This window comes from Epinephelus fuscoguttatus, linkage group LG3, assembly GCF_011397635.1.
Source record: "Epinephelus fuscoguttatus linkage group LG3, E.fuscoguttatus.final_Chr_v1".
NCBI classification, from domain to species: domain Eukaryota; kingdom Metazoa; phylum Chordata; class Actinopteri; order Perciformes; family Serranidae; genus Epinephelus; species Epinephelus fuscoguttatus.
The window spans coordinates 11,040,830-11,065,855 of NC_064754.1; the positions used below are offsets into that span (position 1 = coordinate 11,040,830).

At 42.2% G+C, this 25,026-nt stretch overlaps 3 protein-coding genes across 11 annotated transcripts in view; all 3 read left to right on the top strand.

Moving 5' to 3' along the window:
• The window catches only part of LOC125886628 (regulator of G-protein signaling 12-like), a 66,125-nt gene extending 55,256 nt beyond the window's left edge, over nt 1–10,869 (top strand). For 4 of the 7 annotated variants that reach the window (XM_049572964.1, XM_049572966.1, XM_049572965.1 and 1 more), the window contains 12 exons: nt 441–533; nt 738–881; nt 2,369–2,551; nt 2,948–3,098; nt 3,203–3,297; nt 3,570–3,782; nt 4,892–4,965; nt 5,054–5,180; nt 5,284–5,380; nt 5,559–5,629; nt 6,644–6,815; nt 7,164–10,869. In XM_049572964.1, the coding sequence (XP_049428921.1) occupies nt 441–533; nt 738–881; nt 2,369–2,551; nt 2,948–3,098; nt 3,203–3,297; nt 3,570–3,782; nt 4,892–4,965; nt 5,054–5,180; nt 5,284–5,380; nt 5,559–5,629; nt 6,644–6,815; nt 7,164–7,765 (2,022 nt within the window). In that variant the 3' untranslated portion in view covers nt 7,766–10,869. The remainder of the gene's footprint in view (nt 1–440; nt 534–737; nt 882–2,368; nt 2,552–2,947; nt 3,099–3,202; nt 3,298–3,569; nt 3,783–4,891; nt 4,966–5,053; nt 5,181–5,283; nt 5,381–5,558; nt 5,630–6,643; nt 6,816–7,163) is intronic. The other 3 variants (XM_049572968.1, XM_049572970.1, XM_049572971.1) reach the window with 3 other exon arrangements.
• Nucleotides 10,870–15,528: 4,659 nt separating this feature from the next.
• Nucleotides 15,529–21,155, top strand: LOC125883361 (uncharacterized). The gene is made up of 2 exons (XM_049567564.1): nt 15,529–15,658; nt 17,644–21,155. Exons 1-2 carry the CDS (start codon nt 15,529–15,531, stop codon nt 18,117–18,119), a joined length of 606 nt encoding a protein of 201 aa, XP_049423521.1. The 3' UTR covers nt 18,120–21,155.
• Nucleotides 21,156–21,323: 168 nt separating this feature from the next.
• LOC125886629 (protein Dok-7-like) overlaps nt 21,324–25,026 on the top strand; it is a 32,801-nt gene continuing 29,098 nt past the window's right edge. For all 3 annotated transcript variants that reach the window (XM_049572972.1, XM_049572974.1, XM_049572973.1), the window contains exons 1-4: nt 21,324–21,518; nt 21,635–21,680; nt 22,510–22,598; nt 23,460–23,610. In XM_049572972.1, coding sequence (XP_049428929.1) covers nt 21,465–21,518; nt 21,635–21,680; nt 22,510–22,598; nt 23,460–23,610 — 340 coding nt within the window. In that variant the 5' untranslated portion in view covers nt 21,324–21,464. The remainder of the gene's footprint in view (nt 21,519–21,634; nt 21,681–22,509; nt 22,599–23,459; nt 23,611–25,026) is intronic.

Genomic DNA, 25,026 nt, shown 5'->3' on the forward strand with positions numbered 1-25,026 from the left:
GCGATCTTCGAAATATCGAGTTCCTGCCGCTACATTGGTCTGACCAATTACGTGAAGCACCATTGATCGCGAACACCCTGATGGACACATAAAGCTGTCAATCATCTCATCAAATCCCCCTTTTATAGCATCAAATAACTAATTAAAACCAGACTTATCAGAAAAACAAACACTTAAACATACAGCAGTGTGATGAGAAGTATCTTGAATAAAAGAAACCGTCTTTGGGATACATTTATTTGAGTGTTTAGTTTGGCACATGTCCCACCTGCTTACATGGAGGGGGCGGCTTTTACGAGCTTTACTGCAGCAAGCCTTCAGGGGTCGATCCAGATGGTTTGGCTTCACTTTTTGGGAGCTGTCGTGTTGTCCAGTCTGGTATATTGGTTTGCAACATTTTTTCCCGATTTTTGATCCACATCTTAATTCTTGTGCTGCAGGAGTTCTTGAAGAAAGAGTTCAGTGAGGAGAATATCCTGTTCTGGCAGGCTTGTGAGTTCTTCAGCCACGTACCTGAGAATGACAAGAAGCAGGTAACAGACATGACATTGTTTGATTACACACATGCTTCTGTTTACACTCCTTTTAGCAATAATGATGGAAAATGTTAAGTGTTAATCAGCTTTTTTTATTCCTTGTTTTTCTCTGTCTTTGCCTCTATCTGTACTTTGACCTCTCCTCCACCCTCCATGTTCCTGCCTGCCGCTCACTTTGCCTGACCCTCTCACCTCCTCCAGCTTTCTCAGCGTGCCAGGGAGATCTACAACAGCTTCCTGTCCAGCAAAGCAACAACACCGGTCAACATAGACAGCCAGGCCCAGCTAGCTGATGACATCCTCAACGCTCCCCGACCTGACATGTTCAAGGAGCAGCAGCTGCAGGTAGCATGCACCAAACACAAACTCAAGAACCTATACTTTGAAATCTCAAGGTGATCAGCCGCCGTGTCTTTCAAAGAGGAAGCATCTGCTCCAGAATCTGTACTTAGATGACACTGACCTCTGCCCTTCCTTGTGAGGGGGAAGTGAAAAGACACTTTCCCTGAGGGACGAAGTTATTATTACCCCTAAAACTGAATCAAAACAGACCTCCATTGAAGTTGTATTACAGCACGCAGCATAAGTTCTGCCATTCATCTTTGGCTGCTGTAGAGCATCATGGATGTGAATGGCTTTTTAAATGTGCATGTTGTGAAGGGGGGGGGGGGGGGGGGTTTAAAATGCCCCATCGATGTTTAACCTCTGATAAGACACTCACACACACACACACACACACACACACACACACACACAGACACCACACATGCACACACACACACTTTCTCCTCAGTAATTTCATTATATTTTCAAGCAGCACACAAAAATATCAAAATCTAACCGATCATCCTCTGGGCATCACAAAAATGCTCCCCAGAGGACAGACACAATTTATTTTTATAACCTCATGGATTTTAGGACTCCAAGAAAATAAAATCATTTGTGTGCTGGTAGTCATCTTTGAACATGAGCAACTTCAAGGGGTTGCCAGTGGGATGTTAGACTTTTACTTTGACCTTTCTCCCATGTGCTTCCAACATGTCTGTATCTTCATTTTCTTCGGTCTTTCCCTTTATTACTCTCAAGTTTTCCATCCTTAAAGGGATCATTTGCCGATTTTTAACCAGCTTTGTAAATGAACTGCGTGAAACTCCCTTCCATTATGCCAGCAACCAGATCTCCCTGCTCATTTGCCAGTGAAAATCAGCTACAGATTGTACTTCCTTACTTCCACATTTTTGTATGCCTGCTGCCACCACAGACACAATGAGTACAGAGGAGGATCAAGAAAGAGAGACCCCACCCCCCTCTCTGTTTCTCAAACTCATATGAAACAGTAAAACTAGGCAGTGCTGATAAAATATAAACCAAGGTTAATATATTGCCTGTTGCTCACTTAAAATATCTTCAGAAACATATTTTTAGTGCACCGTTTGTCTGTAGTATGAGTTTGTGAACAGGAAGCAGGTACCATACTGTTTCCTGTATTGTGAAACATAAAGGCTGAAAAAAAAAATGAGATCAAATGGTAAAACTAAGCAGTGTGGAACAAAATTGAACCAAGATTCTGTTATTGCGTTGCCTATTTCTCACCTAAAATATCTTCAGAAAAATAATTTAGCGTACTGTTTAACTGTAATACGAGATTGTTTACTACCTGCCGACCACCATATTGACCATCTTTCCAGCAGTGAAATATTTTATTTATTTAAAATACATTAATCCTCTCCCCTTTCCTTTCTTGTTTTGCCTTCGTCCTGCCCTCCTTTCTTTGCATGCTTGTTCATTCCTTGCCCACTGATTACTCCTTTCCTGCCCTTTCTTCCCTTTAGATCTTCAACCTGATGAAGTTCGACAGCTACACGCGGTTCCTCAAGTCTCTGCTGTACCAGGAGTGTATGCTGGCCGAGGTGGAGGGGAGGCCCCTGCCTGACCCTTACCACATCCCCAGCAGCCCCACATCCAAACATAGCACCACCGGCTCCGACCGCTCCAACCTGTCCACACCCAAGAAGGTAAAAAAATGCAAAGCCTCAACAAACACTTCCACTTAGCTTTGCATGTCACGGTTTTCTCAGAATTAGTGTTGGTATACACAGAAACATAGGGAAATATATATGAAAAAATCTATAATATAATGTATATACATTAGAAGTTTCAATAGGAGGAGAAGCACAGAATTGCTTTTAAGATTTTTTACAGTTTCTACAGTCGGGAATGATTCTGGGTTTTGCCATCTAGTAGAAAATATCCAATTTGGGGTGTGAAGAAAGGCACAGCACTGGCTTGTCATTATATATTTCTGTGTGTGGTTACATTCATCCTACAGTGAGGTTCAGGTTGTACCTTTGTGTGTCGATCCCTCTTTATTATTTATTATTTATTATGTTTATTATCTTTGTGTCTTATAGGAGGACAAGAAGAGCAAGTCAGGCAGATCTTTAAATGAAGACAGTCGGGATGATTCAGGAGACCGGAGGAAAGGCATGTTCTTCTCCTGGTCCCGCAACAGGAGCTTCGGCAAAGGCCCGAAGAAACGAGAGCTGGCCGACTTCAACTACAGTCAGTAGTTTTCAACGTGTTTAAAACTGTATTGATTTCAAAAATGGATCATCACCTTGTCTGTCCTTCCTCTAGACACTACTGACGAGTGCATTGTTTTTCAGATTTTTCTGGCAGCAATGGTCGCCGGGAATCCCAGGGCTCGCTGTCTTCAGGAGCCAGTCTGGAGCTGGGACCATCAGGGTCAGGAAGGAATGAGGTCAGTCTGGAAAGAGACATCAGCAGATAATTAGTTTAGACGTTGCAGTAATGGGCACACAGACATTCATTTCAGCACGGAGCAGCTTTATCTTCACACTCTTCCTCTCGGTGTATCTGCTTTAAAAAGAGCTCAAACAGCAAAACACCGAGAATACAGAAATAATTTAAGACTGTTTGTTATTTTCCTCCATTTCCATTGTCTCTTTTATTTTTTTAACCCTCCTCTCACTATCTCCTCTAACCCTCCCTGTCTTTGTTTTCCTCTCTCAGGGTGATGTTTCCCGAGGCGCAGTATCAGTGTCAACAGAGCGCGGAGGGGGCAGCGCCCCCTTGAGGCAGTGCAACATAAGCTTGCCGGACGGCTCATGTTGCTCTGTGCCACTGAGGGCCGGAGTGTCCATCAGGGATCTGCTGCTTGGTCTCTGTGAGAAGCTCTGCATCAACCTGGCAGCTATAGACCTCTTCCTGGTTGGAGGGGAGAAGGTACAACACAAGTGGATGTGGCCTTTATTATGGGCTTCAAATCTCTTTATGCAAATGATCAAAAAGGACAACAAATCACACTAAACCAAATTAAGCACACAGAATTTAGTCTGGGTTGGTTGTTATAAAAACATATTTTAATGGAGCAATAATCAGTTTTCTTTTTCTATAAACAACAGGTGAAAGGACTGTGTGTATTGTGAAAGATGTCTCTTGTAATGATGAACTCAGGAAATTGTAACCTGACCTCTCAGGCCCTGTCTACATGTATACAGATCTTTTTGAGAATGGATATTTTCCCTCTCTGTTTAAAAAAAAAAATCTGTCACACGAATCAGCAGACCTACACAACCTTGGTTTGACAAAATATCTACAGCCATACTAGAGCGCAAAAACAACTCCAAATCCTTGCCGGTGTGAGCTATCGTCAGCAGTCTCCCCTCGTTGTGGTGGACCAAATAACGCTGGGAGCAGCGGACGTCTCTGTTCGTCTGTAAAATTGTGCAGTAATGCTAAGTTTAAGTCTAAAGTAGCCATTAGACCAAGCAATGCTAACAAAACATAAATAAACTGGTAGTCCGCCAATGTTGTTACTGTTGGCACAGGCTTATTATACAAAGCAACAATGGACATGTGCAAATTGAGGAGAAGTTTTGAAAAATCTGCACTTTTGAAGGCCTTTTTAAAGAAATCTTTGTTTTAGTGGCCTAAAACTTCATGTGCGTGTCAAAGAGAGGCCAAAAAAGGAAAATATCTGTTTCAAAAGACGTCTATAAACTTGTAGACAGGGCCTTAGTTCTACTTTTACATCTTTCAGTTCACTGTTAATGTTTTATAGCCTGCAGCTTTACTGGAAATATTTTGATAACATGATGCTATATCAACCCTATAAGGTTAGCCAAAAACTTCTTGATGCAGCTTTAATAAATGATGATTACAATTGCTCATAAAGAAGCATTTCATATCGGTCAGGGGGTCAGAGAGCAGTAATTGCCAGGTTTAACTTTTGTTGTTTCATTTAACAGTCAGTGATCACATTTTAGGGTTGCGTAACTAGTTGGACATTTTTCATGATGGCTTCTCTCCTTTTCTCTGTCTCACTCTCTCAGCCACTTGTTTTAGACCAAGACTGTATGACATTGTGCTCTCGAGACCTCCGACTAGAAAAACGCACTCTCTTCAGGTACAGTAATGAGCAGTAATCACCTAAAGTTTTTAAACACTTCAAACCAACACCAGAAGTAAAACTGAGACTTATTTTCCTTTTCCAGACTTGACTTGGTCCCTATTAACCGCTCAGTGGGCCTTAAAGCAAAGCCCACCAAGCCAGTGACTGAAGTCCTCAGGCCTGTGGTGGCCAAATACGGCCTGCACCTCGCTGACTTGGTGGCACGTATTGTAAGTCCATCCTCATTCTGACTGCCTGTAGATACACAGAAGAAAACACACAGACAGGCAGTGTATTTGATGACATCATATCACTTGTGTGTGTTTGATGCAGAGTGGGGAAATGGAGCCATTAGATTTAGGTCTTCCTATATCCAACCTGGACGGGCTGCGGGTGGTATTAGATATTGCAGAAAACACTCCTGGAAAAGGTAAGGAGCACACATACACACGTATAGTTGCTGTCGATAATAAATGCAATCTGCTGTTTCTCTTCAGGTGCATTTACGTGGATCCACTATTAACAAAATACTCAAAATACAAAATACTGAGCAAAAAACTAGCACATGTATTGCTGTCATTTTTGCATCTGTATTTGCTTTCATCCAGCAGACAAACAGAAAGTAGCTCCTTCCAAGAGCCTCGTCCCTGCCTCGACAAGCAGAAATCAATCGACAACAGTAAGATCTCCTCCAGCTCATATTTTCCCATTTTCCTCTTGCTCTGGAATGTTCCATAACTCACTGAATGTCTCCACTTCCTGGTTGATGATGTCACGCTACTAAGTGTCTCTCGCTGTCTTCAATCACCCATGTCTGTTTGCCATGTGTCAAAAATATGTGCAGGTGTATGATGTTTGTCTCTGGCAGCGATGTGTGCCTGTGTTAATGTGCACTGTTGCTGTTGAGCCTCGTCACACTCTCAAGGTTCCTAATGTTCCATTATTGTGGTCTGCCTGTGGCCGAATGCATCGTCAACTTCTCTCTCTGGTTTGCTGGTTCTCTTTCTTCCATAACAAACCCAGTGGCTAGGCAGTAGTAGCCCAGTCTTGCGGGGCGTTTGCTGGGTCTCAGAACCTCAAAGACTCCCTCTGTGCAACTGGGAAGGACTTAATTAGTGGTGGCGGTTGCTCTTTAGATTGCTGTGCGGGTTTTCTTTCATTTTGGGCCTGATTGATGACCATCTGTAATGGTCACTTACTGCTTTCTTGGCTGGTTCTAGATGAAGTTGTTTTCCACTCAAAGGGCAGTAGTGTGGCTTAAAGTAGTAGACAGTTGGTCCCTCTGGTGTTGTGGTGTCTTTTACTATTAGCTTACATGTTGGTGATGCTTAGTACACACAGTGTTAAGCATTGTGGTTGTCTGAATGGAACATCCCACCTGTCTTTCAATTATAATTTATGTTTTATTAGAATTATTTTTAGTACGTGTCACTGATAATGAATTACACAAAACCAATGAATTCATTTTCATAATTATTTTGATTCCATTTGATTGTCCTTCTTCTCAAAAGCAGTATTATTGAAACTTGTGCCCCCCTTCCCCCCATCAAATTGTTCTCATTATACAATTTGTCACCCTCCTCACCATCAGTAGCACTGGTGCCCACGTGTTGTCATTACTTGTGCCCATACTTGCGCCACCATGACTCACCAGGGCTCTAATGCCCTGCTCCGCTCTCCTTATGGCACCCAGGGGGAGGACAGGCCGTCAGAGAAAACCGGTTCAACCCACCCCCATGGGGAGAACGGCAAAGCTGGGCCCAGCCCTGACACAAGCAGCCAGCCGTTACCCAACCACTCTGTCTCTCTCCATAAGGCTCCGGAGAAAAGAAAGCAGAAAAAGATTAATATAGACGAAGCTGAAGGTAAAGACTGAACGACCTCCCTCTCTGTAGCTCTGTAGCTTGGTTGCTGTGATTACAACTAACACTTCCTCCTGTTTGCCTTATTGCAGCAGCAGCAGCACCAAATGCTTTCAAAGCTAGCTAGCTACATGTAGCTTCTGCTCACAGTGAATGTAGCTTTGACTTGTCTGATTAATACATACCCTCTGCTGCATGTTTTCTGATTACAATGAATGTGTAATGCTGTTTTTCAAGATGTTATTTTGGTGATTATTCATTTATGTATGTGTGTGTGCACACGTGTGTCTGTATACTTGTTTCTGTTTGTTGTGTGTGTGTGTGTGTGTGTGTGTGTGTGTGCACCTGCAGAGTTCTTCGACCTCATATCCAAAGCTCAGAGCAACCGAGCAGACGACCAGCGAGGCCTGCTAAACAAAAGCGACCTGCAGCTCCCAGACTTTCTGCGCCTGTCACCAGTGGCAACCAACCCGGCTGCCCCTCCTCCCTACGACCCTGAGCCCAGTTGCTCCACCCCTTATTCCCGTAACCCCAACAACGGCAGCTTCCCTAGCAGCGGTCGCCGGGGCAATAAGACGATCAGCAACGACAGGGGAGGAGGAGGCAGCACCCACTTGCTCAACGCGAGCCATCAGTCCCAGAGCTTGGACTCTGCACTGGGAACTGAGAGTGGAGGGGGGAGGAAAGCCAGGCCACCTCCTCCGTTTCCTGGCACCATCTCCCCCATCCACCCATCCCAGGGTGCCCAGCGTGGTCTCCTCCAGGACTCTGGCAGAGGAGAATCAGTCCAGATGCTGGAGGAGGACACGCTGTCTGATCTGACTCTTGTGGGAGAGGGGGACATTAACAGCCCCAGCCTCAACTACGTCACTCCCTCAGCCCTACAGTGCAAACCCCGACCCCAACAACAAGCACAGGACGGTCGGCCTAGCTCAGGTACTTCCCCCGTGTGAGCTCTAAAAACTTTTAAACTTTCACCTCTTCCTTCAACTGACTGTGAGAGGGACTGGAGACCCAATATAGTCAGTTTGAAATTCCTTGTTGGTCACTTTTGGCCCAGAATGCATCCAGTTCTCCTCCCTTTATTTCATTAATCACTTTCTACTGTCTCATTAAAATTGTGGAACATTTTTTTCCGGATTCAAGTATAAAACAGTCAGTAATGTAAAAGGACAAGCTTTCATCACATGCAGTAGAAATGAGTGTTAAAGGAGCTGTTTGTGACATTCAGACACCCATTGTTCAGAGTCTAGGGCAGAATTGTCTGTCCATGTTCTCAACATAGAGGTGGCTGAGCTGGCGGGTAGCAGCTAATGGTGCTAACCTGCAGGGAAACTGGAGGGTGTGCGCCACTCTTTAACAACAACACTATCCTGATATCAGTGGTAACCACCATATGAGCACAGAGCAGAGGCGATTAGCTCGCCAGTGGGACACACTTACCTGGAGGTCCTTTTCATCACGCTAACTTATGCCTGGGCCACACTGCCTGTGCATGTGGATTGTGCATCCTCTTGTGTTTTCTTTTTTTGGCACCCGTGTTAACAGGTTAGAGCAGCCACATTGCCCAAGTAAGCAGTGCTTCTCAGGCAGGCTCAGCTGCTGCACAGCTGGGGAACATCCAGATGTCTCCACGTCACGCACGGATTCAGCCATAATAGACAATGATAAGGTTTTCATAAGCAAACTGACATTGTACCACCTTTACAATTTCAATTTCTCTGTCTGTCACAGACATGAAAAAATCTAAATATTTATTTTTAACTTAACTTTAACTTTTTACCGTTTCCATGTAAAAGCCCTCTGACAATGTTACGACCTTCAAAGAATAGACACAATCCCTTCATTTGTTAGTACTGGCTTTTAATTGTGTAAATACAGCTCTCACAGCTGCAGCAGCAATGCTGTCTGTGTGAACGCCGCACGTGTGCGACCTGCAGCAGTTCAGCGAGGTAGCTGTCACGCGCTGCTCACACAGGCAGTGTGGTCTGGGCATTATGCCTCCTCACCCCCTCTCTTCTCCTGTGACCCAGAAATCATTCCCGTTCCACAATCATGGAGGATCTTCCAATTCATTATGTGCACCTTGAGTAGACGAGGAAAGAGGAGAAAGGAGAGAGGAGGCCTCTGGAGGAGTTTAGAGTGAGAAAACACAGGTGTGTCATACACAGAAGTCTTTCATCAGTCGACATACACACATTCTTACGCAGCTATGAGGTGTATTACTGTGTACATAACAACGCGAGTAAATAAAAAGCCTAAGTAATAATACTACTAATAAATGGTTATGTTAAACTGTTATAGGCCTATAAGAGATGTTCCCATCTATCTGTTTAAGGTTTTGAAATTCTTTTTAAATAAGGGGTTTTGCAGACATTCATTCCTGCCAGTCAGTTTGACAGGTGATACAGCTGTGCAGCACGTCATGAGTAACAGACTACTCTTAAGACTGCTGCTCTGTAACCAAGGATTTCTCACTTGGCAGTTTCAACTCCTTGCTTCCTCTGCTTGCTTCTCTCTTGGGCGAAATTAAGACACAAGTAAAGAAAGCAAATGAGGGAAGCGAGGAGACACGTCAGCATGATGAAATGCACCCAGGGACATTCGTTCAGTAAAATGCACGCACAGCCGGACTGTCTCCCACAACATCAAACAGAGAGGTTAGGATTACAGTACACACAGAGGGAGCATGACTTAATTCTCTGCTCAGGACACCATTACTCCACTATAGATACATAGCAAATAGTAGTTTGCTGCTATAGTGATGTTCTGAATGTCACATACAGCTCCTTAAAGTCAGTCAGTGGATATAGTGAGTTGATAAAGTGATATGTGCACTACCTTGCGGCCAGCATCTACTGTAAGTCAACGACAACCTTTAGATGAACTTGGTGAGACACATAAAGAGAGGAAAAATGGATGCATTAGGCTTGGGCAGAACTTTCCCTGCGTGGTTTGTATCTGTGTGAACTTTTGAGCGGACTTGCTGTGGATTTTCTTTCTGGAGACGTTAGCTCGAGGACGAGCTCAAGAATAACTGGCGATGACCAGTGCCAAACTCCCTCCCGCACCCCCTCCTCAGTGTACAGAATCTAACAATGCACTTTAGCCAATTACAAACAAGACTTCACTCATATTTACACATTTTTAAAAATAATTTTCTCCCTGCTCTTTTTTTTTTTAACCTTTCAAAGTGTCCGTTTCGTGCTACAGGTGGTTGAGCTGCCATAGGTTTAGAAAACAGTTGATATACTTGCTAACAATTACTAGCTGTTCCAAACCCACAGCGGTATGGAGGCTACATTGCTGCACTTCTAAGTGACCCGTGTGTTATTTTCTACTTATTACATGCTATTGTGCACACTGCATGCTGACCCCATTAATACAAACATATGCTACAGTGCCATGGACACACACACACACACACACACACACACACACACACACACACACACACACATTTGCTCAGCTGGTCTTTGTCGACTCAACACAGTACAGTCTGTGTTTCCACCACTGTCCTCTCACCTCAGGCATTTCTCGTGTCACTCATGAAACAGACTGAGTGCACACACAGTCCAATCTTGCTCTCTGACCAAATGATCCAGAAACGTCTGCACTGACTGTACATGAGCAGTTTTTCAATATATTTTCTTTGCACTACATCACACGGCAGCATCTGTTTCTGTTTCTTTCCGCAGTCTCGCAGGTCAACAGTGTTTTGAACCGTCTTTCCCTGCAGGGTTTTAGCTGGAAAAATTGGACTAACAAGTAAAACCGTTTCACTTTTTAAAGGTTTCACTCATACTTTATCCTGTACTATATTATCAAGACGACATTAATTTATCCCACATCCTTTTTTCATTTTTACGATCTATCAGTTAAAAGTATTAATTTGTATATAGTCAACTTTGTGAAAGCACCGTATCGCTGTAGTCATCGTTGAATTGCAATGCAGCCATGCTGTTTCTTCAGTTGTGTCACAATAGAAATCAATTCTCCTCTGTTCAGTCGACTGTACTGTCTGTAAATAGATCAAATAAATGTTTTAAACGTTGAACTCTCTCTCTTTTGAGCCTCCTGTGAGTGGCTTCTTGTCTTTTCTTAGACTTTCAAATGATATTCTGTTCTTCTCACTTCATCTGTTAGGAGTGTGTGCCTCAAATTTGTCCTCAGCACTTCTGTGTGTGGAGGCGCTGAGCTCTTACCTGTAGAACTATTTATCAGTCTAGATTGTTTTGGTGTGAGTTGCCAAGTGTTGGAGATATCGGCCGTAGAGATGTCTGCCTTGTCTTGAATGTGATGGAATTAGATGGCACTAGGCTTGTGGTGCTCAACACACATCTCTACAGCTGATATCTCCAATACTCGACAACTAACCCCCAAAACAATCTTGACTGCTAAATATATATGTGTTTTGGTTTTTCATCCAAGTATTCTACTTCTCCTCCCCTACATTTCAGAGGGAATTCAGTTTTACTCCACTACATTTATCTGACAGATGTGGTCACTAGTTACTTTGCAGTAGTTTTACATTTCTATAAAATATTGTGATTTTTTTTACAGATTAAATTGCACAGCACTATATAAAATAGTTAAATTCAGCCCCACCACTAATGATAAGTAATAGAATATGTCATGAAATAATACTGACAGACATCTTTCTGCTGCATAATAAGTGCTCTTACTTTATGTGCAGTTGGTTGTGAATACATTTGTGCTTTTGAGTAACAGTTTCAAATCTTTGTTGAATTGCTACTCAAGTAAAGGATCTGAGTATGTCCTCCACCACTTGGACTAACTAATAATGGTTTATATCTCATGTTGTCAGACTCAAATATCTTATTCTGAAATTGACCAACAGATACCTTTTTATTATAGCTAAAAAGATGTTTCAGTACCAGTTAAGAGCGTCTTCAGTTTATTTTTTCTTCAGTTTGTGACCTCTGACCACCTCACTCTGTCTGCACAACCTCTCTCCTGTATATCTTACTTGATATTCCTCTCCTCTCTCTGTTGCTTCTTCTTCTGTGTGTGTGTGTGTGTGTGTGTGTGTGTGCGCACGCGCACGGGCAGGGGCAGGACAGGGCTTTTGTTTCAGGGTACAAAGGCTTTTGGGGGAACTGGGCTATTAGCTATGCATGGGTTCCCCTCTGCTCAACGCCTTGTTAGGCAATCTTTGTCATGCTGGGCTCTTTGGTAGCTCACAAACAAAACTAGCTTCTGTTTCTTCCTCATCTTCACACACAAGCACACAAACACACTCACAGATACCCATTTCCACGTCACATATACGTACTCATGCTCACCTACAGATACAGAGCATCTGGGTGTGTGCGTATCTTTAGCATCACATGATGATCTTATTCTGTAGCGGTTTTCCTTAGAATAATTCTTCAGTGTTGTTTGTTGGGTTTGTGTGTCTTATGGGCCTGACATGTGATAACAACAGCAACTTTATTTAATGGTTCATGCAATTAAGCAAAACAAGTTTGTACAGAAACAGAGAGGGAGATAAAATACCTTCGCCTGTTCTACTTTCTCCCCTCTCACACACACACACACACACACACACACACACACACACACACACACACACACACACACACAAAGGAACAGACAGTTCCTGTCTGACTGTGATGTATGGGTCTGCGGGTTTTTTAAGTGTTCACCAGTAGACTATGTCCGGGGCAATGTCGGGAAATAGATAGGAAAGGACAAAAAAGAAAAGAAAAATAATCTGTATCTGTGAGGACAGTGGATACTGTCTCCTCCATGGAGTTACAAATATGTCAAATGAGAACTACAAAGGAGCTTTATAGAGACCATAAAAATTTATTTGGTCAAATAAAATCATGATGAATATCAAGGAAGTATTGAGACTTCAAAGCAAGCCATTCTCTGAGTGTTATTCTTGTTTTAATGCTGCAGGACCCAGTGAGTCGTCTTACTGTTGCTGTAATTGCATGGGAAAACCCTGTTCACAGAAGCTGTTATACGAATACAGTTTTGGCTTGGTGCTTCGATTCACTGGCTCTTGCCTGGACCGTTGCCCGTGTCCACTGGCCAACTAAATAATTGCCTTCCTGAGTGCATCAGTACTACTTAGCCTCTCATCTCAAATGGCTCCATCTGCTGGTGAGACAAGGAATTTAAAATAGGTGGAATGGTAGAGGAGCAGAGGTAGATGAGTTTGAAAGAGGCAGTGGGGAGAAATCACGGAGGAAAAAGAAGAACACACAAGAAATGTCAAGTACAGAGATGATAGTGAAAATGATGACTGGAAGAAAATTGACTGGGAGTCAATGGGAGCTCTGTTGGACAATCAGAGTTGTGAGATGGATAAAGGACAAATCATCATTGGATGTCACAGACAGAACTGGAAAAGGGAATAACTGAGTTGATGGTAACCAAGTGTCATATTTCCCACTTAATAGAAGAGTTCCAGTTAATGGTGTTGCTGATACACCAAGTATAGTCGACAAGCAGATTTAAAGGAGCAGGGTGTCAGATTTAGGGTGGCATCCAGCAGCGAGGATTGCACATTGTAAACAGCTGAGAGTTCTCCTGGTTATTAGGTTAAAATTCTTTCAGTGTTCATTTTTCAGGAGGTTTTTTTACCAGGAGTCGAACTATCAACAGAGGTCTCTTCCTCTCTAAAACAAACGGACCCGGTGATTTAAACCAGTAAAAACACTGAATAAAGCAGTTTCACATTAAAAATCAGTGTATCTCAAACACTGTTTGGTCTGTCTTCATCGAGCACCTACAGATATGTGTTCACCTTTTTTGGGATCCAGTCATTTAGGAGGTTTTTACCTCGAGCCAAACTATCCACAGAGGTTTCTTCCTCTCCAAAACAAGCAGACCCTGTGATGTAGACTGGTAAAACCTCTGAACAAAGCAGTTTCACATTAAAAATCAGTGTTTCTTCAACGCTGCCTATCACGGAGGGGCTGCCGTCTATGGTGACCGATGCGAACATTTGATTAGCTGTCATGAGCCAGTGTTTGGTTTGTATGTTTTAGATTGCAGAAATATAGCAGATCAATTCCCTATGAAGATCTAAATGGGTCATTCTAATGTAATGAAAACACAACTATTCTTTTTTTTCAGGTATATTCCATTTCTGCCAATATATCCCCCTAAATCTTACACACTGGACCTTCAAATAATGTTACAGAGTTGTTGGCTGTCATACAATGTTCAGGATAAGTGACAGGGAGAGGTGTGCAACAACATCTGTTATGATGCATTTCGACTCAGTAATCCTGCCTGACAGATTATTCTTGGATCATATCAGTTGTTCAGTCAGGGCTTTTGTTCCCAAGCCCATTCAGCGCAGGCATTGTTGTTATTTGGACATAGCTTGTTGGTGTGCAGACATGTTACACGGATGTGTAGTCAATGTCGAGATAAAATGTGCAGCAGCAGAGCCCGAGTATAATCAGTGTGGAGTCATGAAGCACAGCGGGCAGATTGTCCAAAGAGATAGAAAGAGATGGAAGTCACGAGGATCAGGTCCAAGAAAAGGATGTCACGAGGAAGCAGCTACAAACAAAGGATTAAAAAAGTAAGGGAGAACATATCGGGTACAAAGCAAGATAAGCATTGTATTGTGTCACTACAAGGTTAAGTTCTTAGCATTTCCGCCTTGGTGATTAACTGTGCTGCTAAGGCAGAAAGGAAATCTGAAAGAACAGAAATAGTTGATGCTGCAAGAAAGTTCTTAGATATTGTGGGAAATACTGGAGAGGAGGTGCAGGGGCTGTTGAGAGAGGCCTTCAGGCCCTCTCAGATAGATAAGGCTAGTTTCAATAAAGAATGGGATGGGGAGAGACCCAGACCAAGGCGAGTTGAGTCTTATTTTCAATCCAGTAGAAGGCGATAATGCAACATTTTGGATGCCAACCGCCATTAAACAAGAAGAGAGAGGAGAGGGTAACAGATGGAGAAAAAGAAGGAAAGTAAACAAAACCCCAGTCAGAGCAAAGTGTATTGTATTAGAACAAGCAGTTCAACCTTCACTTGAAATACATTGCATGCGAGAAAGAAAGAGTAGGTTAGTTTACAGTTGCACTTTTATGGTACAATCATCAAAGGTCAAGTGTCAAGTCTGTGGCACCTTGCGACATTTTTGGGGAGGTTACTTTTGAAATGTAATGGGTTACAGAATACTTAATACCCTGCTAAAATAGAATAACTACTTTAACTATTTTAATTACATGCTTTGTAAATAATTACATGTAACTAGTTACTCTTACTGAATGAATGTAGTATTCTACGTAAAAATGTTTAACGAAAGGAATACAATCGGATGTAACTCCCTTGTAATCGCCAAAATTTTGATTAGTAACTGAGTTAACTAATTTTTTTCTCTGTAATTACCTGTAAGCAATTACATTTATTTTGTTATTTATTAACGGTATTACTAGTTATATGTAACTAGTTACTTAAAGAATGAATGTTGTATTCTACACAAAAGAGTATATTTGTGTGTAACCCCTGTAAATCACCAACATTTTTATTAGTAACTGTAACTTAATCACATAATTTTCTCTGTAACTAACTGATTACAGTTACATTTATTTTGTCATTCAATAAAAATGTAACTAGTTACATGTAATTAGTTACATGTTGGGGAGTAACTACTCCAGCATGGTCTAGCGGTGAGTGCCAACCATGTAGTATAAGTACGGTGGCCGACGCGAAAACGCCAATGGCCTGTTCAGAGACGGTGTATGGTTTGTCACTTCTGGGCTACTGTAGAAACGATACGGCGGACTCGGCGGACTCCGTGGACGAGGACCTGCCCTGCTCCGTGGATAATGTTAACCGCTCATTCTCAGGTAACGAAAACGTAGCCAGTTTTAATTTCTGATACAGTAACATAATTGTTGTGAGTATCGATTTCATATTCAATTTCTGCCAATGTATTTCCCTAAATTCTTAACACCGGACCGTTAAAGGCTCCGGACACCTAACGTACGGTCGCAGTCCTCAGGAGGAGAGGTCTAATTAGGGAATAAGTGGAAACACCTGGAGACCAACGGGGTGTCTATTCATACTTCTCGTCATGTAACGTTAAAGCTTATCTTGAAACACAGATCTGAAATGAGATATTTTGTACTCTTGCAACAAGTCAGCTTACTTGCAGTTGGTAAGTAGGACGACCTTATTGTGCTGTGTCAGCTGTACATTCACCACAGTTACAGCCATGCTAGCTACTCTGTGAGCCTATGCTTCGGTGAGCTAAAGGCTAACATTAGCATGCTAACATGCTCATGTTTAGCAGGTGTGATTTTTAAAATGCTCAGTAATTGATTTTAGCGTGTTAGCATGCTAACACTTGCTAATTAGCGCTAAACAAAGTAGCTACACCTACAATGATAAACGAAAGCTATCCAAATGTATCTGCTGTTTATATAACAGTGGTCGCGATAATCCAGTCGGACCAAATTATTGGACCAATCACCAGATAAATAAAATGCTGAAATGAGAACAGCAGGGCACAATAGAGGACGAAAAATTACTTCAATAAATGAATAAATAAATAAATGTATAAATAGGTTCAGGAATAAATATCTAAATTAATACTGAAATTAACATGGAAAATTTTCTACATTTTTGTTCACTTACATTTAGTAATATGTATTTTTGTATTTGTTTATTAGGTATGACGGTTTATGTATTTATTTAAAATTTATTTTTAGCATTTATTTTTTTAATTAATTCATTCCTGTATTTACTTTTACATTATATTATTTTTATATTTATTTATAGATTTATTTATTTCCATATTTATTCCTATGGTTTTATACATTTTATTATTTATGTATACATTTACTTATTTCTGTATTGATTTATGCCTGCATGCATTTATTTAATCATGTATTTACACTTAAGTCATTTTTCCTCCTCCATGGGGCATAAGGGAGATATGTTTTTGTTTTGTTTTTTATCTTTATCCCCCAACTTGAATTATTCCATACGTGTTTGTCATAGCAGGTAAAGCACAGGTGTAACCAATAACATCACCATGGCTGAATTTCCACCATCTTTATTGATTAAACCTGTGTATTTCCTGCCAGTACATGTCAGATTTCTACTGTATGAAATGCCTGCTTAACCTTGTGTGTTCATGTCTTTTGAACACACAACATCAGATGCAGCAACAGATTTAAAAAGGTCAGAGTAACATAAAATTGAGCTGTTGAGAGTAAATCAGCTGTCACCGCATAGTGAGAGAATAAATCCCTACTTACCTCAGCCAGTAGATGGCAGCAGGCTGTATTAAGAAGGGGACATCGTCTCCTTTCACTCACATACACACAAATACACACACATTCACATTGAGCACCCTCTAACCCTCTTTCCCATGATGTCATAGCCAAGAACCAGCCCTAGAGCCTGCATCCCAGCCCTCCCTGGGTGTGTGTGCGTTCGAGAGAGAGAGATTGTGTGTGTCTCTTGCTGTATCCATGGTGTTGCAACAGTTGGCTTCATGCTGGTCATGGCTGTCAGAGTGTGATATTTTACTGAATTTGACAGAATGTGAATAAGCTTCTTAATTTCTCGCTCTCCTCTTCACGTACACATAAACTAACCAAGGGATGAAGATATCCATATCCTGTAGCTTTAGTTCATAGTCTGTGTGTTCTTGTTTTTTTTTTCATTATAATTGTCACTGCGGCACAGACTTGCTCTTACTTTTGTGTGTTCTTCGCATGTGGATGGTTTGCAGTGACGGTGAGTGCTTGCTTTTCATTTCTTTTTTATCCTCCGTCTGTCTCTTTTGTTGTTTCTCTTTTTAAAGCAGCCTCTTCTTCCTCAGGTAAAGACAGAAACAGATGGAGAGACAGGGAAAAAGGAGGAGGAGGGGGTTTCAAAATGCCTAGCAGAAGAACAACATCCTCCAAACCCATCCCTCCCTCCCCTTCTCCTCCTCCTCTTCCTCCACCACGGCCTCCCCTTCGTTCACGTCGCAAATCCAAATCACCTTCATCCCGCTCTAACCACTCGACCCCAAAACGAGCCCTGGATTTGGACAAAATTGGGGCCACGTCTGACACAGAAGACAGCAGGCAAACCTGTAGAGGGTCCAGAGACCCCCGGGGCTCCCAGGGTTCAGAGCTGGACAGGAAATGGGAGGGTGTGGCCTTGGAGCTGCGTTACCGTGGCAGCAGGATGAGGTCAGCAGTGTACCAGACTTCAGACTTGCCCTCCATGGTCAAAGCCAAGAGACAGTTGGAGCAGAGTGAGGGCAAAGGGCAGATAGACCGGAGTAAATTGAAAGCAACCTTTGTTTGAGGAGCCTAATGTTTAGCTGACTCATAAACTGTCTGGCCTGATGTCGTGTCTGTGACTCTGACCACGCTGACGCAGTCTGCAGCAGCTGTAACATTGTCGAGGCCTAAAGTTTAGGCAAAGGGCTTAATGTCAACAACTGTGCAGCTGCACCCAGACTCGATACAGAAGGGTGCTATTAGTGGATGACAGGCTGAGATTAATCAAATGCTGTGTCCCAATTCCAGACTGCATACTCATTCCCAGTATGGACTCTGCAGTGGTGGAAAGCAACACTGTACAATTTTTTGAGCATCTCCATTTGATGCTACTTTGTACTCTTACTCCATTACTTTTAAAAGGAAAATATTGTACTTTTTACTCCACTATACTTATCTTCAGAACTTATTATAACAAACAAAACATACTGCCTTTTGAAATTTAATGTATGCTTTGATGAAAACGCCCAGCTCCAGGAACACACTTTTTTTTTTTTTTTTTTTTTAAATCTGTAGAAAAATACTATGCTGTCTAATTGAAAGTCAGATTAATTAGCACGTTTTCAATGATAAAATCTATAATGTATGTTAACTGCAAAAACAGCATCTGCAACAATTGGTTTATTGTACTGAATATAACAAGTATTTAGTATGTAATTGGGACACAGCACTGCTATCTCTGGGCCTAGCTGTTGGCTTTCTCCCTCACGTTGTGCCCATACAGGAGAATACTTGTATTTCTTTGGTTCTGTATTTTGACAGAAATCTGTTAATTAAAGGGGCACTGCAGCGATTTAGTATAGATCTTCCATTAAAGCTATAGTGCGTAACTTCTGTCGCCTCCCAGTGGATAATGCGTTACTACAACTAATAAGCCGGCGGCACTTCCATGTACACAGAGTAACACTCGCCAGTCGCCACACACCGTACACAGAGTAACACTTTCCTTTGTGGTAGGATCCACTTCTGAACTGTGTCTCGGCCGCTTCTCCACCATGTTGCTTTCTCTTTCTACCTGCGTTCTACCTCTCCGCTCTTCCTCTCCCTCCCTTCTTTTTGTGAGGAAGCATTTCCTGTGTGCCAGTGCGGGAATGTCGCCGGTCTACATGCATACTAAAAATGATATGTATTGAAAAATACCACAAGAGGAGCCGATCGGCTTAATCAGCATTGTGTCGTCTCCTCTAGTAGTGGCTTGGGTGAAATGGACATTTACGGACCTGTAGAAGTTACGCACTATAGCTTTAAGTCGGAAAACTTGGAAACAGGGAAACTTGAGGCAGCAGAGGCTGAAATATTCTGACTTGCAGTCCTCAGTGTGGGTCAGACGCTTAAAGTGATGGATCCAAGTTTTCCCATAATGCCACTTCACAGCGTCTTTTGTTAGGCCCTCCCTGCCTCATAAACACCAACTCGTTTAAAACTCCACAATCTCAGTTTGCACCCCAGACTCTCTGTTAAAAATGTGCAGCCTTCAACCTTAAAGCTGTAGTTGGTAACTTTTATAAGGATATTTTTTTTATCATAAATGCTGAAACTGTCACTTCATCCACACAGAGGTACACCAATAATCAGGTTCCTCCTCCCAATCCAAGTGCTTGTAATAGCATTTGCTAGAACCTACACAGCAGACAGTTTGCTCCACCTGGTGGGCAAAGCTTAGTTTTTGGCTTAACTGTTCCCAACATGGCAACTGGGTTAGAATTGTTCTCCTTTTACAGCTTAACTTTACACTAAAATATGTTTCTGAAAATGTTTTTGACAAAACAGTAACAGAATCTTGGTCCATATTTGATCAGCACTGCCTAATTTGACAGTTTGACAGTTTGACAGCTGCATAAGGGACTTCTCGGCTCTGATTGGTTGTTTTCATTCATGTAGTAATGCCATTGTAAGCACTACCAGGAGGCAATGCTGTGGCTCAGAGGTAGAGCAGGTCGTCCACTAATCAGAAGATTGAAGGTTTGATCCTCGGCTCCTCCAGTCCGCATGTCAAAGTATCCTTGGGCAAGACATTGAACCCCAAATTGCTCCCGATGGCTGTTGCATCGGTGTGTGAGAGGGTGTGAATGGCTACTGAGGAGCAGGTGGCTCCTTGTATGGTAGCCTCAGCCATGTGTGTGAACAGATGAATGTGACGTAGTGTAAAAAGCGCTTTGAGTGGTCGGAAGACTAGAAAGGCGCTATACAAGTGCAGTCTATTCACCATTTTACCACAGTTTTTATTCACAGATTATTTGTCTGATGTAATACTGTGTGGATACAGTGACAGTTTCAGCAAATAGGACAGTTATATTTTTTTAATAAAAGTTACCAACTACAGCTGTAATGAAAGAGGACAGCACCAAGGTTTTCTTTGACTTGACTGAACTCCTCCAGAGCTGCAGAAGACATTACACAGCTGTTTTCACAAACAAATCTGAAGAGTGCCTTTTTCAGGCTTTTAAGGGGTAGACAAATAATGAAAACTATAGCAGTATTAAAGTCAGTTAAAGTTCTACTTTCATAAACTGTTTAACATGTCAACCACCTGCATGACAATTAAATATGAGCAGTTTGAAAAATGAACCCTGAGACATTGTAAGCTGTCTGCGTTTTGTAGGATAATATAGTGAAGTGTTCCTGGCACCAGCTTGTTCATTAAATTCACCTGTCATTCTAGGAATAAATGGCCCTGAACTTAGAGAGGCCCTGGAAGTAATACCATCCTGAAAACATCCAATCCTGAGTCAGGTGCTTTGGTCAGTAGCAATGCAAGGTTTATATTACACTGGGCCTTGTAGCTGTGAGACAACAGCAGGACTGCTGTAATCACCCTTTTGCCCTCAGGATGTGCTCACTCAGTGGACGTGACATGTTCACATAATAAAATATTTTCTTGACTAGTAATCTTGTATAATCATTTATTTGTTGTTGCGGATTTGAATCTAATTCGCTCATTTTACATCTCTTAATTGGCATTACTCCGGAGTCAACTTTTACAGATTAAACTGGCTTTCCACAGACAGAGCAGAGGCTCCGCTGATTAGCATTAAGGCAACATGAATCCCTGTCTAACACCCAGCTCAGGGCCAGCTTTTTGAGTTAAGTGAAAGGTGCGCGAGTTATGCACTTTTAATTGAATTAGCTCCACTGTAAACAATAAGCACTTGACGCAGGGTGACAACTGTACTAACTTGGCACGGCCCTGCGGGGGGAGGCTGGTATCTCTCCCCGCCTCGGTGCTGTGATCGTCGGGGAGAGAGTGCAGTCTGCCGGCGGGGCTTGGGCTGTAAAGGCTATTTTGAAAAGTGACCTCCCCTCTCTATGGACTGGGGCACACACACACAACACACACACCACACACAGCTGCTCGGAACCATGACAGAAGATGACGGATACAGTGGTCGCGGAGGGACAAGTCAAGTTTAGAGATGGAAAAAAGGTTATTTTGTCCAATATTATTCTTATTTTTTAACTTTAAAATGTTTTTCCATACTTCAGAGACAACTACAGGAATATATTTTGTCATTTAATGATTCTTTACAAACTTCTTCACAGTGGAAGACTCGGTGCGTCGTTCTTCGGAAGCCCTCTCCGGTCGCAGGTATGGCACACCGTCTTTATTTTCACACCTATCTAATTATTTCCACTGAAAGTGTGAACCCATATGTAGCGACAGAAAACCCAGTTAATTCATCCGTGTCATTCAGCACTAATGTTAACTGCTTTTCTGTGGTTAAACTAATCACAACTTGTAAATTGGTGTCTTGGCTGTGCGCCACCGGAGCGCGCGTTGGGTATAAGCGTCAACACGGGGATGTCACGCAGTACGACCGCTGAAATAATCGATTGGATTTCTTTAATTGACCAAATTCACCTTTTAAAGGATGCGGGCAAATGCCTGTCTAATTCAAATTAAGACTGGATATGAAATTAAGTCTGGTGTTTTTAGTGCCAGTTGGATTTTAGGTTAATTATTTGAACGCCTCCCAGCTATAAACGTAACCTGTGACTGCCACAGTGTACCAGAGGTTTCTTTGCAAGCTTGGCAGAAACTGAAAGCAGCATGTCTGAAAACAGTATTGAGTTTCACTTGAGATGCTGTGAGGACAGACGCTGTGCCTCTCTGCATACACAAACATGTGGCTGGAGCTGTAGCCTACTGCTGTGTCCTTGAGGAAAGTGGGTATAATGTACTGCTGTGTGTGAGTACATGTGCGTGTGTATTTGTGTCTTGACTTTCATCAGCAGCTGTGCCAGTGGATCAGTTCATTGTTTTAGGGTTTGTTTTGACAGCTGTTCTGTAAACACAGGCAGGCATGCAGTGGAGATGACAAAAAAGCGACTCTTTTGTTATTCTGCTATTAATCAGAAAATTGAACTTTAAGCCTGTCTGTCTGTAAAGCTCTTCACTCTGTGTGTCTCTGCATCAGACTGTCTGACTCTGCTGGTGTATAAAGAGAAGAAGAAAGGGAAGGAGAAGGGCACAGGCCACAAGGAGAGGCTAAATGTAACACTGGAGGTATGTTAAGCAGACCAAAGGCCTGCTGCTTCTGATCTCAAGTGCAGCTTTGTTACAGCTTTTTATTGTTTTCACAAAATGAACCTCAGCCTTTCTACTGCTGCCACATGGATGGATAAGAATATTGAGGATGTAGTGGCATCTAGCAATGAGGCATAGATTAGAATTCCTTCAGCATTCATTGCTCAGGAGGTTTTTACCAGGAGCCAAATTATCTTTAGAGGTCTCTTTCTCCTCCAAAACAGACTGTCCAGGTGATTTAAAACCGTGAAAACACTGAATAACATAGTTAAGCCTTACAAATCAGTGTTTGTGTGCTCACATTTTGTCAATCATAACTTAAGATAAAGACGAGGATGTTTTTACTGGGAGCCAAATCATCTTCAGAGGTCTCCTCTTCACCAAAACTCCATTTATATATTGGCAGAAACTCCATGTCTGCCGAAATATCCCCCTAAATCCTACACACTGGACTTTAAGCTGGGTCATGAATGGACTTTCAAATGGTTGGAGTATTAATTGAAAAAACTGCAAGACGGCACTCGCCTAATGTCACCTGGGATAGGCTCCAGCGATCCTGTGTCAGGATAAGCAGTTACAGAAAATGAATGAAAGCAATAGAATAAACAATCAGGGACAATATATCAAACTCAGGAATACAGCATCAAACAAAGAGGAGAAAAGAAGAGTATCTATGCCTAAAAGAATTCACTTGACCTGAATCAGGAAAGGCATAGCTCTTTTGATTGAGGTTGATCAGACTATTTCCCTTTTTAGATTTAAAAAAAAACAAAAAAAACCAAACAGAATAAAAGAGTAAGTACAATCTAAATGACTCGTGTGATTTACTCTTTTCCTCAGGGGATCTGTGGCGTGGAGCCGGGGCCCGGTTATGACGGGGTATCCTACACCCTCTCCATCCTCTGCCTGGCTCACACGCTGGTCCTGGGCTTCACCAGCCGAGACACGCTGCTGGCCTGGGATGCCCGCATCTGCTACAGCCTGGGAGAAGGTCAGTGGTTTGGTCTGTCACAGTCTGAGCACTTGTTCAAGGATGTGATGTGCAGATGGTTCATGCACTGAAGGGGAAGGTCTGTTCACTAAGCTGCAGTTGGGTAATGCACATCAAGAAATTCAGCTAGTTGTTTTACATCAGCTTGGTTTTTGTGTTTGCATTATGCACTAGAGGAAGCAAGGAGCCCAGAGAGTTGCATACAGCTGAAGAGGAGGCTGTTTTTTTGTGGATCAGCAGAACAACGCTTGTATAGGGAATTATTTGTTTGGTTGAGTCAGTATTAATATCTAAAGTATTGCTTAGTCAACCCTTAGGATTACATCAGATTCACCACGACCCAGTTCTTTTTGGTCGTAACATGTTTTAAAAGATTAAACCATGAGTGTGGTCATATGTATGTACAGGAAGAATATCCTAGATCCTTTGTAGTTTGGTTGGCTACAAGGTGTACTACTGTTGCAAAGTAACACTTCAGTGGAGGTCACTTGCTAGAGGGGATCGAAGAAATGACAAGTGGAATTACACACTGATAAAATCTGTCCTCTATCGCTCTGGTCCTCATCTATCTGCAAAATCTGCTGTTTCATCTTCACAACTTTCTTTTCAGTGGAAAGTGTTTTGAGGGGCTGAAAAGGTCCAGGTGTAAGAAATGCCAAAAGACACTGAATCCCATGTTATATGGGTAAACTGCTGATAGAGCTGCTTTTATACAACTGATGAAATTTACTTAAAGGTTCTAATACAACATTTAGAACATTAATATAGCAGAAACAACTATTTCCTATGTAAAGATATAGTGGAGTAATGGCTTCCTGAGCAGAGAATGAAATCACGCTACCTCTTTGTATGATAACGCCCTCCCAGCCTACAGTGGCAGGGTGACTGTTGCAAAAGCGTAGTGCCCACCCTCTGGTTCCCCCCTGGATAACACCATTAGCCGTGTTAGCACTGTGGCCATTGTGTGCACTGTTTTAGCGCTGTTAGTGCCATTATTGCAGCTAGTGCTGTTAGCTGCTGTCATTGTGGCTCAGCCCCCCGTTATTATCCTGGTGCTCTGTCGATTTTTACTGCCTCATCTTTTTTTTTTTTTTTTTTTTTAAATTTAACTCATATTTGACCAGGTACGTCCCGTTGAGATTAACAATCTCTTTTACAAGGGAGACCTGGCCAAGACAGCATCACACAGAAAATGTTTACAGCCAAACAACCACACAATAAAAAACATAAAAGATACACACTGACATGTAGAAATATCAGAACACCTATGCACAATAGCTAAAATGCTCAAGTAGTGCGAAATAGTAGCAGAGTCTTGCTACCCCATCGAAAAATAAGAGGAAGGATAAGGGGAGCATATTTTGATACTTTATGATAACATCTTTGAAATCTGAGAATTCAGGAGTGGCATATTAT

Bases quoted from the DNA above. Each gene is read 5' to 3' on its own strand.
- LOC125883361 (XM_049567564.1), top strand. From the start codon at position 15,529: ATGGCCTGTTCAGAGACGGTGTATGGTTTGTCACTTCTGGGCTACTGT. The intron at 15,659-17,643 runs GTAACGAAAACG...CTTCTTCCTCAG, and splicing joins TGTTAACCGCTCATTCTCAG to GTAAAGACAGAAACAGATGG.